General features: G+C 35.6%; 1 protein-coding gene across 5 annotated transcripts in view; it reads right to left on the reverse strand.

Annotated features, from left to right (window-relative positions):
• ATRNL1 (attractin like 1) overlaps positions 1–13,391 on the reverse strand; it is a 466,156-nt gene that overhangs the window by 112,344 nt on the left and 340,421 nt on the right. For 3 of the 5 annotated variants that reach the window (XM_051801055.1, XM_051801057.1, XM_051801058.1), the window contains exon 27: positions 8,802–8,909. The exons of the other annotated variants lie outside the window; for them this stretch is intronic. In XM_051801055.1, coding sequence (XP_051657015.1) covers positions 8,802–8,909 — 108 coding nt within the window. The remainder of the gene's footprint in view (positions 1–8,801; positions 8,910–13,391) is intronic. 5 annotated transcript variants of the gene reach the window in all.

Here is a 13,391-nt window from a genome sequence, read left to right on the forward strand (position 1 = left end):
AATTCAAGAGTCACGATGTCTAATGCACAGTAGGCAGAACCAAACTTGGGCACTGAGATGGAAAGAGAATACTCTGCAGCTCTGGATCCTGCCCACAGGGAACATTTTACATCTGCCCCCTTCTAGAGGACTGGCCAGGTAATCCAGGCAGTCAGACTCCCCCTAATCTGTTCTGCTTTCACCATCTGATTAATCCTTCTAGGTGTAAAATTAAGAGCGTGCTCCCACAGAATGCCTGGGGTTATACAGGTATAGTACCCCTCAGGCTCAGTGCTTTCCCACCTCATGGACAAATGCTATTCTCACTATATTATTGTGTAAAAGGTTCCCATCTTCAAAATCAGTTTCACTGTAATCCTGACCAGAGATAATATTTCAGTCTTTTCCATGGACTTAGGTAAAGCTTAGCTAATAACTCTGAAAGCTTAGTCTGTTGAACAAGTAGGAAAGTGCCTGCTCGGTTGAATAGTCATGCAAAGAAAGGAAATTGGACGGCTGCCCGAAGTTTAGGCGAAGGTTTAGTCATCTGCTGTCCTGGGCAGGGGTATTGCCTTCTACACAGTGAATTGATATTCACTTCAGACACAAATTCAGTTTGATAGATGCAATAGAATGATAAAACTTCATTGAAAATCGGCATAACCTATATGATTACCTAACAGTACATGCAGATTGTCAAATTTTGTGAAGAAAAGCAAAGGCAGTGCACTTCTGTCTACTGCAGTTTCAATATGTATTGTTAGCACGTAGATCTTGACTATAGAGCTAGAAAGCAGCATGAATGTAAAGTCTCTGAAGCAAGGCTAAGGACTACAAGTGGCTAAATACAAACAGCACTCTACAGTACCCATTTCCACCTGGAAACATGGGAGATAGCTGATGAAATATTATACTTTCTGTATCTACTTCTTCTCCTTTCCTTTTTAAGAGAGAAATGTCCTACTTTAAAGGTGAGAAAAACCTTCTGATCTAAACCCAAGAAAAATGCTAAGAAAATATATGTAACTAGAAAGAGCAGCAAGTCAGAGAATGGCATGCACAAATCAGGTTAACAGAAAGGTCCAGTCAATTAAACAAAGAAAAAATTCCATCTGTGTGCTTTTTAGTTATACAGATAGCACAATTATTTCCATGCTTTGTTATGTTCAGTTTAAATAGTTCTGGAAATACCTCTTTGTCATGGATTTGCTATCCAAAGGCAAGATTCCCATGAGCAAGCCTTGTTCAAAGACAATCCTACAGATACTTATATACATACATTTTGCTTTTGTGTTCACTGAATGTTGTATCCATCTACTTTATGAAATAACACTTTCAAAAATTGAATTTATTAAAGGTAGAGTGTCATTATTTATAACAGACATATATAAACACTTCTGCTTGAAAACAATCAGAATAATTATTTTGATACTTTGAATTTGCAATTCTGCATCATTCAACAATTTAATACTTGTATTCACAGCATGCCAATATGACTGAAACACCTACACTTAGCTGGCAAGCAAAAATTCCTACTAATTGTTCCAATTGAGCACGAAATTTCTTGGCAATTTTATTCAACACAATTTCTGTAGTCATCTGATTATGCAATACATGTGCCAAATAAATTTTGTGAATTGGAAAGATAGATTTTATCAAAAAACTTGAACAAAATCAGGTTTTCCAGACTAATTGTGAATAGACAGATCCTACTGCTCATACGCTAATAAGCAAAGGCTTTACTCTCCTGTTAGGATGAAATATTAGGACATCAAACTCCATCTAGACAAATATCCTATACATCACGTTTCAAGTATTCTTACAATGTCTGTTTGCCCATGAAGGTAGATTGACTCAACAGAAATAAACAAGCAAACCAGAGAATACAGGGATTGAAAATATTTTTCCTGCAAATTTAGAGAGTGAATATATTCCAGAACTGATCTAGAATTTTAAAATACTTTCTTTAAGTTAAGGACTCATGCAAAACATCAGCAGGTTTTAAGGTGTTAGTGTATATCTTAGCAATAACACACACACAAAATTGGTCTATATGAAAAAAACATGCAGCTTATTCCAGGCAACATTTCTCAGACTATTTTTAGATTACCCATATGCCAGAGAAGAAAAATATTACTTAGGAATCTTAAAATACTGTTAATGTGATTCTGTGCAAGGAATTGAACATCGATACACTTTACATTGAGTTAGTATACACAACACATAAAAAATCATAGCTGTGACCCATATGGATGACCAGCTATGTTATTTGTTCCGTGTTTTTTCTGAATTTGTTCTGAATCACAGGCTCAGAACATTCACACATTGCTAGACATAAATTTAAAGAGAAGCAACAAAAATCTCATGCAAATGTAAAGATGCTTAACTGGGCAGAGCTACACTGTTGTAAGTAACCACTGAATGAGGAATGAAATAGTATGAAATCTAAAATTCTTATTTCGTGAAAAACAGTTCATATAAAGAAGGAGGTAATGCAAACCAAACAATGCTGCTTTGGGGCAAATGTTTTTCCCTAGTGGAATAACCACCAAATGTGAATTTTGAATACGGTATAACATCCCTTGCACATGGTATCACAAAAGAATACCCAAGATGAATCAATCAATTGGAAAGACTATTTGAAAGTAGGATTTAAAATACAGTGACTCAATAGTTTAGGAGAAAGTTTTCAAGATGAACAGGACTGAAGGAGTGGGCAGAGAAGGCAGTGAGCCATCAAGGTCGAAGTGAAGCACAAGATAATGGAGTTCTTGAGGCAGTGGACAGCAAATTTAACATGATCTTTGAGTAATACAGAAAAGCAGAAAATGTGATCCAATATAGATTCTTCTCCTCATGTCAGGTGTATCATCTAACTACAATTTTCTGAGATCTAGTAGTCTAGGATGCACGGATTTTGAAAGGTTATAAAAATGGTAATGCACTGGTTAAGACAAAAATAATTACATCATTAATACAGACTTCAAGAAGAATATTGAAGATATTCCAGAATGGATGGAGATCATGTTTGGCAGGCCTACAGTCAGGGAGAGACTGGGGTCAGAGATGACTTAACAGTTTCTGATCTTGCAAGAAAACTGAGGACATAAGTCAACGAATATAACAGCAAAAGTGAAAAGAAGGGTCATAAATATTCAATAACAGAAAACTAACACTGCAATGAAGGTAATTAAAGTGTTCAAACAACAGAAATGGAATGTTTTCAGAGAATATGAAGAAGGAAGAACTAGGTAGCAATCAGAATAGTAATAAAGACAGAGCTGAAAGGAGATAGCTAATGCAGCTATGGTACATGGTACCTGAGAAATGTTTGTCCATACTGTTCTAAAAAGCTTCCAATAAAAGAAATTCCATCACCTCCCCAGGCAATTGCTTTCAGTGATTCAGCTTTAGTATGAGAAGCTTTCCCTGATACCTTCCTAAACCTTCCCTACTACAATTTAAGTCCATTACACCTTTGATGCCTGCAGTGTACGCCAAAGAGATTGTTGCCCTCCTGATTGCCACCAACCTTTTGCATATTTGGGAGTTATTATTCTGACTCCTTTCAATAGTCTACTCCAATTTTCTTGACTTTTCGTTGTAGTTCTATTTTCTAAGTCTGATTGCTCACATTGTTCTCATCTAGATTCTCTCTCCTCTGGTCCTTCTTGAGCTACAGCATATAGCTCAAGGCTCTAGCATGACTTTTAAGTAAGCAAGACATGAAAGTATAATGGTCTTTGATTGTTCCTATTGATAAATACATATTGCTTTTATGGTCACTGGAAACAAGCTGACCATTCTAGGGACAATTGCATCATTATCTTAAATAAATTATTACTTTTTTACAAGAGGAGAGAAGTTATCCTCTGATACTGAGACTAAAATTAGGAACTGAGAATATCATGGGGCAATCTGATGACCTGTACCAAAGAGTTGGAAAGAGTCTGTTCCTTGACATGAGACATTATGTCATCAATATAATGCAGGTGCAATCCTGATGAAATATATAAATAGTTTCTTTTTGCACAAAATAATGAAGTATGCTTAGATTGCATTTTCAAAAATTATTCACTTCGGTTTATTCAAATTATTCAAGAAAACAAACCCACCTTAACTGGTTTTATTTGTGAACCAAGCTAAAAAGTCCCTTTATTGGCAGAAGAAGCCAGCAACACAGTTTAATATATACTTCAATTACTTAAACTCCACAAACTTCTAGTACAGGATTTTAATGTGTTTTGGTAAGTCACTCGGATTTCCAACAGCCATTCTTTGTATAATGATAGCTGCTGGTGTCAATGCACAGCTTCCAATTTTTTTACTCAAATAAATGAAAAATAATGGCTGATCTTTGCTTCATACATATCAAAAGTGCCTGAAATTCAAAACTTATTTAATGTATCATAAATATTACTTACTAAAGAATATTACTTGCTAGAGAAACAAACCTAGATTTTTTTGAAATTCAAAAAACTTGACATCATCTTACCTTGTCAGAAGCAGAGAAAAATCTAATAACTGTAACAATTCTAGGGGAAACGCAGTAACTTGATGTGAAAATTATTGGAAGATTTACTGTGTGCTTTTCTGCAGAACTAATTATGAAAGAACATTGATTTGTAAAAAAAAAAAAAAAGATATTCAAGTAATACTGTAAAGATATCAAATGGATGATCATCATAAAGTAAATCTGCATTTGGTTCTTCATTCTTATGTAGGCAATGACACATCCGTCTTCACTCAACAGATGTAGAACAGTAGATGCTGCTGTCCAGAGACTCAGCATGACATACATTAGAGTTTACAGCAGTGCCTACCTTATCTTGCAGGCCTAAAGAAATAATCTGTCCCTGTTTAAAAAAAAAAAAAAGCCCATGGGCTCTGAATGAACAGAAAAATACCCAGAAAATTATGCAAAGAGGACAGAAAAAACATTTGTATTACTTTTCACTTAACATATAGATTAACTAGAATGACTGTCAGCAGCACAGTAGAAGGAACTCTTCAAAAGTGATTTACATTTTGAAGAGAAAAAAATTTTGCCTAAAGGAGGCTTAAAATATGAAGATAGCCTAAATGATTTAGCTTTTGGTATATACTGAAAAGTAAAAAGCAACCATGTCTGAAAAATGGCTTGGATGTCTGGAAAAAAGAAATGGAAGGAATAAAAAACATTTTAACACTGAGAGCACTGAGGGTCAAGAAGCTCAGCAATGAGTATCTATTGATCTATGATGCTATTTTGATTTTTTATGATTCTGTTACTGAAAAAAATTATGGTGGTATTACAAAACAGCAAATATTCTCAGACCCTCTGGACAGGGTGTTTCTGCTGTTTTCTTGTTCTGCCCTTAACAGTCTATATGCTCTGTGCAACTGCTAACAAGGGAATCTCAGGAATTCTTTCTCTTTTATCTTCCCCTGGGACACTGGAAACTTCACTATAGCTGTGCTTGACTGTTCCCCTCTTGGGATCTAGAGGGTCACTGGCTTCCAGAATTCCCTTACCCTCCTCCAGCAGAGGATCTTTAGACTGTTCTTATTCTTGCCAAGAGGGAGGAGGAAGACTGAGGGGTGGCCTGACTCCAGCCTCACCTTGCATTGTAAGAGCTCACACGGATTTCATCACTTCTAACTTGGGAAATGGCAATCATATTGGAAACAGATGAAGATGCAAATCAGGGCTAGCATGGGTTAAATATGATAATTTGCACAAGATTAACCTCATGAATATCATGACACAGCGGGAGTGGGTATTGCTTGGTAGATTTAGAATTAAGATACCAACACGGTGTCAATATCATTGGCAAGGTAGTGGTTGATGTGATACCAGGAGAGAAGGTGGGCAAAGGAAGAACCAAGTTTGATTTCTTCTCTGTTAAGTTTAAACTGACAATAAGACATTTAATAGTTGTTGTAAAGACAGCACGACAGAATGGATGACAAGATGAGACTTGTTAATGTCAGAAAGGTGGCCTGAGGAGGTAAAGACTGATGAATGTTATTGTTTAAATCAGTAAAACAAAGGCTATTGAGAATGCCTAAAATCCTACTCAGACAGCAGGAAACAGGAGCAATATTATGCTGATTAAAGTTTTTTTTAAAGGTGTTAAGATACTGTCATTTTGTTGGCAAAACATTAAGAAAGATAGACTGGCTGATAGAGACTCCAAAATTCAATTCTCTTCTGTAGTGTTTTCAGGATTTTATTTTAATCAGTTGCAAATTGCTGCTAACTGGAAATAGCCCAAATATTATCAGTTGTATTGTAAGTATCTAAATTAGGCAACCATTCTAAGTACAGTATGCATACTCTCGGGGTTTTTTTATGTTTTCTGAACAACAGGTAAAAAGTGCCTTATAACTGCAAACTAAATCTCTCCAGTGAAAGAGCTGCTATGACTATTTACAAATAAATGCAAAATATAAAATAAAAGTTAACCAAACAGCATACTGGAATTACCACTCAGGAATACTGCCATGTACCAGACCACATCAGTATTAATGCAGAACACCAGCTGTACAAAACCGCCATCATGCAAGTCAGATGACATTAATGAACAGCAGCCTTATTGTGCAGCTGAATGGGAGACTTGCAGTAATGTCTGGAAGAGTTCAATGACATTACACTGTGCCTAAAGGACCCACGGATCAATACAATGTCACTGGAAGTGTTGGAGTTATTACGATGTCAATAAAAGTATAACAACACTGTCCAAAGTACCAGTGAGTAACACATGATGTCAATAAAAGTGTGAGGTGAGGGAATGCAATGCACCATGGCTAAAATTGGAGACCCTGGTATATCAGTGCAAGATCTGCGCAATGCCAGCAGACCATTTTGAAGAGATTTACTGTATATTCTCATTTTTACCAAAATATCTCTAACTTTAAACCTCCCAAAGGGTATCAGATATGATAGCATTAAAATTATTTTAACTTAATACAACAAAATGAGGTTTACAGCTATTTGATACTATTCTATTCCTTAAGCACTGCATCCTGGAAATACATGTGTGACCTACATTCCCCTCAGTCCAAAAGAGCAGAATATGAAGAACAGAATGGCAACTACAACTTTTAGTGTCCTTTCACAAATTGCCAATAGACTGGGACCAGAAGCTTAATATAGTTCCTTTTTTTCATAGAATATATACTAAAGGACAATCAATACTCTGAATCCTCAGCACAATGCTTTGTTTGGATATAGATCAGTATATTATAATTCTGAGGAAACTTTGAATGGACTTCATTCTGTGTATAACTACATATTAATTAGGAAAAAACCACTATGGATGCTGAATTCTAAACAATTACTGGAAAATGCTAGGCTAGGAAGAAAAAGCTAATAAAAACTGTAAAATATAATTAAAATATTTTAGCATCTACCTCTTTTAGTGCTAAGTAAAAGACATGAGAAAGAAAATATGGCAATTAAATTGTGATGTTTACTTCTAAAGTTTAATTAAATAATCAGTACGTACAGAATTAGAGTTTGGATGCCTCAGCTTCCACTCACTGCCTCCCTTTGAAAAGACAACAGAGAAAATGTTCCCAGATACTAGTTTGTAGAAACAATGAAATCAAATTTTAATAAAGTTAACTTTTAACTGCTGTGTAATGTGCCCTCAGCCTGGGGAGCTGGAGAGGTCTTCTCTTTCAAGAGGAGAGAGAAGTATGGTCATATTGATGAAGAATGTGAGAGTTCTAGTATTTGGTCAGAAAATAAGAAACCTTCTTCAAAGAGATATGTTATTTTTATTCACTAGCTATTCCAAATATTGAAATTATGACAGTAAGAACAATTGTGATTGTTTCCTGCACAGTAGCAGGACAGAGCATATCAGTTTGACAAGTAGTCAGGATCTGATTCTTTCTTTCTGGTATGAATCTGTTTTTCACATTGCTTTCTTCTCCATGAACCTTAGAGATTTGATAAACTGTATTTAATCTTCCACTGAGATAGGCTATTGAGAAAAGCAAGAGAAACTTTGAATTTAAGAAGAATTGGCAGCAATGAAGAGTACAATCTTGAAAGATTTCAGAGCTATCACACCTCATTCCCAGGTCCGACCATAAGTGGGGTAAAGTAATAACTGTAAACACAATCTGGTAAATAAAAGTAAAGGAATAGAGGATTCTGATCTACCAAAAGCCCAGCCTAGATTAGATATCCATTATTATCCACAAATTGTAATTTTCCCTCTATTTGCAGGTAAACTTCCAGAATCCATTTCATGCATTATTACACCATTCCAATATCATATTGCTTTGCATATTATTATTTCTTTTCCAATGTACTGCAATTGCAATAAAAGATTGCAGTAATGTAGCCATTACCTACAAACAAAACTATGTGGTATATTCTGTATGCTTTAAACCTGTGCATATAAAACACAACATTGAAATTCAACTCACAGCTGCTTTATTTATTTATTTGTTTGTTTGCTGTAATGTCTGTTAATTAAGATAGATGCTAACTAGGTGGCACTGTGTGCTTGAAGGGCTGAGCGTGACACTTTTTCCCTCCTTAATGCCTGCATCTTGCATTCCTTCAGCTCACATCCATCAGGAAAGGACTGCCAGGTGAGCTGACTGTCACTCCAGACCAGGCTAATAGATTCTCCAGTGGCTTTTGTTACAGCTCATGTCATGCTATTAAAACTCTGTGCCTTGAAAATGACATAACATACGTAGCTGAGACTTGTCAGCTCCAGGTAATCAGATGCTGCTTGGTTTCAGAAGCAGATGCAGATGAGACTGGCAATATAAATATGCAAATCACAATGGTCCCTTGTCAGCACCACTGTTCCTACCTCTAATGGCCCTCGTAGAAAGTCTGTTTGCTCAGCTCCTACTTCCAGTGCTACATCGACAGAAGCAAAGGGGCGGCTGGCCATCTGCTGTCGCTCCCGCATAAGTTGCTGATGAGGAAAAAATGATGTTTTAACAAAACATTAAAAAACGCACCAGATATTAGTCTGCCCTACTATATTTCCCATTAAAACATAAGAATGGAAATAGCATGCAAATAGTCATATTTGTAACATCAAAGTGAGGAAGTTATACTAAATCATCATCATCATCTATATTTACTTGAGAACGGAGCACAGAAGGCTATGATGGCTACAAATGGTATTTCAGCTTGAACTCTGACAAAATCTCCAAATGAAAGCTTCCCTAACTGACTGTTCTCTCTAAACAACTTTGCTATTCGTGCAAGTGGCAAGCAAATATGGGAAATGGTTGGTAAAAATAGTTGAAATCTAATTCCAATGATAATGCAAGCATTAGAACACCTGCCAAGAACAAGTCCACTTGGCCTTCAAATTTTCATATTTCACAACTAAGCCAGATGGAGTTAATAGTGTCAGGACTCAATTTCACACAGTATCTTTTCTGCAGCTACTTTTATATAAGGAATAACATGTCAGGATTGGGAAGGCTGCATCGGTGTATTAAGAATAAGCTCAGCTATGCTCAGAGAGCTTGTATAATCCCTTCCAATCATACCAGTGCGCACAGAATTCCCTAGCAAAACCACAAAGTTAACTCATATTTCTTCCTCAATCTGTAATTATAATGCTTATTAAAGCACGATGTATAAAAATGATGACCAGCACTAGATATTACAGATCTTACTTCACTGTTTCAGTGCAACTAATAAAAGCATTATTAAATATTTAAGATGAATGAGTCGTGCAATTCAAGTCGTGTGTTCCTTCAGCTGAACAGGATGTCACAGCATCTTAAAAAGACAAAATGATTGCAAAAATGTTTTATTAGGAAAGATCTAAGTTTCATTTTCTTAGTGTTTTTCTCCCTTTTATATCTCTGGGAAGCTTAAAACATTAGAAAGTGGTATTTGAATGTAAATGACACTATCACTGTGACATACTGTTCATAAAAGCCTTTGAAAGAATAAAAGATATGCAAGCAAATATTTGCTGGCAGCTTACTAATAAACACCCTTGATTTAAGGCCTGTTACAAAGCAACAAACTGGTTTTGTAATACTTCTCATGCATTTTGCCCTGACTTGCTTTTTAAGATTGTCTATAGTAATCTAAAGACGCACTCATAACGTTAAAATCAAACCAGTACAGTGGTCTCTCAGTGCATACCCAGTACATTCCTAAGGCCTGGTTTTTATAACCAGGTAGTGTGTTTGTCAGCAAGCACCTGCACAAATGGGCCCCCAGTATATCATACCAAGAGGATAATCAATATGTCTGTGGGTGAAACTGCATGTTTTATATTGGGAATAAATAAAAGCCCAGAATGAATACCTAGATGGTTAAGAATTATGTTTTTATCCCTTCACTTTAAAATGAAAACGGTGGTCTCTGTCTAGGATTTACATCAACACTGATTTTTATCAATACAATATACTAATAGATTTTACAGCCCAAAAAATACTGAGTCACTACATGCTAAAATTACTATATCTAGCTCCTTTTCTTCCTAAAATAACAAAAATTAAAGAAAACAGTGTTATTAGAGCAGTCGTGTCACATGGAACTCATTAGAGTATTGTAAGTCTGCAGAGCTATTGGCAAGTGCTTACTCTTTAATGGGAAACCAAACACTGTTTTAAACAAATAGAATTGCTTGAGGAAAGTACTTAAATGAACAGAATAACCTACGACCCAAATGTGCAAACCATTATTTAAAAGGTTTACTTAATGTGAATCATAAAGATACGTACATTTGATATGTTTGCTGTTTTTTAAGGCTAGTAGGTTTCTTCAACTCTGCTCCTGGTCAGGCATCCAGTAAAACCTTTTCATTCACAAGACAGTCACTGTAATTTTGATGCTTTGTCATTTGAGAAGAGTACCACAAAGATTCTTAATTAGCTCAGTAAACAAGAATGAAAACTTTAAAATGTTCAGCTGCCCATAAAGCGCTGCTGAGTTTGGCAGCTGAGCACTTTCACATCAAAGATAAGTGCTCTGTTCAAAATAAAGCTGCTTTCTGTTCAGAATTTTAAAACTCCCTGTAAGGTGCAGAACAGGAAAATTGAGACGCAATGAAGAGAAATACAGGAAGCTATTATGATGCTTAAAATCAGTTTTGTGTCTGGAAAAGGTCACTACCTCCCACCATCTGCAACTGTCTGTATATCAAGACTGGGAAAAGACAAATTCCAGTTACAGAACACGTTCTGAGACAGATTATTGCATGGTGGGTGTCATTCAGGTGTGACATCATGTGCTCCACTTATGTGCTGTTTTCATGTAGCCCATATGGTCATGGGGAATTCCTATAATTCACCCATAGGCCAAGAAACATGAAAATTCTCTGAACATGGGTACTATGAAAAGAGTGAAAAAGCTCTTCCTTGCCTTTTCAGCAAAGAGATAAAAAAAAACCCCAAAATGGAAAGTGGAACTATAATGCTGTTACTTCTACACTCATGTCCAAAAAAATGACTGCATTTAAAAATCATACAAACAAAAAATAAATACATACTTTTTCAGGAATTAGGGATATTTGCTTGGAGACATAATATAGATAGATATTATTAATATATAATATTTGAATATTTTGTCCCAAATTTAATTTGTAACATTCAGAATGCAGGCATGCATCTAAATATTCACTTAAAGGTATGGAAAATTATAAACATTATTTTTTCAGTGCAGGGAGTTTCACAGCGCCAGGACCGAGAAATTAAATAAGCATTTATTTGAGTGAGCAGACAACTGATTTCAAGTTCTACCATAATTTTAAATCTCATTAAGTAGAAGATTATTGAAAAGATTAATTTTTTAAGCATCTCTATTATTTTGCAGCAATTTCAAGGTATTAATTTCTATCCTATTAAAGAGTTTTTCTTTCAAAGTGTAGAATTCTAGCTGTCATCAGTGAAGAACAGTAAGATGTTAGGATACTATAAATTAGGTCAATTTCTCACTCAACACCCATATAACTTGAAAAATTCTTAAAACCCAACAATTTTGGCATAACTAGTTCCATATCATGGAAATATATATTTCACCTGTTTCTCTATGCACATGTAGACATCTTAGATTATGGTAATTTTGAGTTTTGGTGAGCTAGTCAAATAAGTACCTTTGAAATAGGACCTGCTTTCCCACCTAGAAGTAGATCACAAGAAAGTTTTTGCCTAGGTATGCAATTCAATTTTACTATTGATCAAAAATATTCTCATGAGGGATAATACTCCTCAATGCAATTTGGAGTAAATGAAAATGTTCCATAGTATTTTGTATAAGCTTCTATAAGGAAATGTTCTTATTTAAGTAGAAATGTTTCGATTTTGTTTCTTTTGGTTGATAACATTCAGACTTGCTTTCAAAATATTTTAATGCTCGCATTGTATTAATATACAATAAAACACTCAATGTAAAATATATATTACAGTTATTTAACATTAACAGAATACAATATTCCAGAAATCTTGGGCTGATGTGTTTCAAATGTTTTGTATTTTGGGAATTTTTCTTCTTCTTCCCCTTCCCTTCTCCTTCCCCTTCTCCTTCCCTTTCCTTTCCTTCTCTTCCCTTTTCTTCTCTTCCCTTTTCTTTCCTTCTCTTCCCTTTTCTTTCTTTCTTTTTTTTTTTTTTTAAGACTTGGTCTCTCAAATTGAATTCAGTACTGTTCTTCTGACTAGCACTGCTTTTTCTATGCTATTCTCTTCACCTTCCAGTGGAACTGCCCTGGAAAAGCCCTAATTGGAAAAATCCAATAAAGTGCAAGAGACATTAGGAACTAGACAGGTATACTTTCTCTTTGTTATACAGTAACAGACATTCTTGAGAGACTGATAGATTGGGATAGCTGAAAAGGATGAGGCCATTTTAGTGCCATAATAGGACGAACAGAAAAATCCTTTCAAAGATCTTTCTGTTGCTGTTTGGCACCTCTAATGGGCTACTTTAGCCCACTGGCAAGCAAGGTACATGCTGAAGTGTGCCATGAAGGATGCACAGACAAGAGTGTATGTCCAAGTTCATAGGGAGCTCAACGACTAGGGTGGGGATAAGAAGTGGTAAACACCAGTAAAAATGTTCAGGAGACTTCTGACTGCCAAAAAGAAGAGTTTTCCTTTTGGCTTTTCAGAGCCAGGCAGTCTCAATACATTATCCCAGAAATAAGAAATGATATGGCAGTCGAGAGGTGCCTGTTATTTTAATAAGAGCAACAACTGCCTAGGTTTCCTAGCTTTTCTTCCTTCCCATCTTAGATATGTTTGGTTTTTCCCTAGATCAGATCACTATTAATAATGTACCAGGACACATCCATGCATTTGTCAAGGTGAGTATTCAAAACCACGAAGGATAGCAATTCTGCATCTCTCTGGAAACTGCCGTCTAGTCCAGTGTTGCATGACCCTCCTTGTGACAAAGATTTTCCAAATGTCTCATTTGAAATTCCTAT

Source organism: Manacus candei, unplaced genomic scaffold, assembly GCF_025592945.1.
Source record: "Manacus candei isolate 608988 ecotype Guabito, Panama unplaced genomic scaffold, ASM2559294v1 h1tg000050l, whole genome shotgun sequence".
Taxonomy (NCBI): Eukaryota; Metazoa; Chordata; class Aves; order Passeriformes; family Pipridae; genus Manacus; species Manacus candei.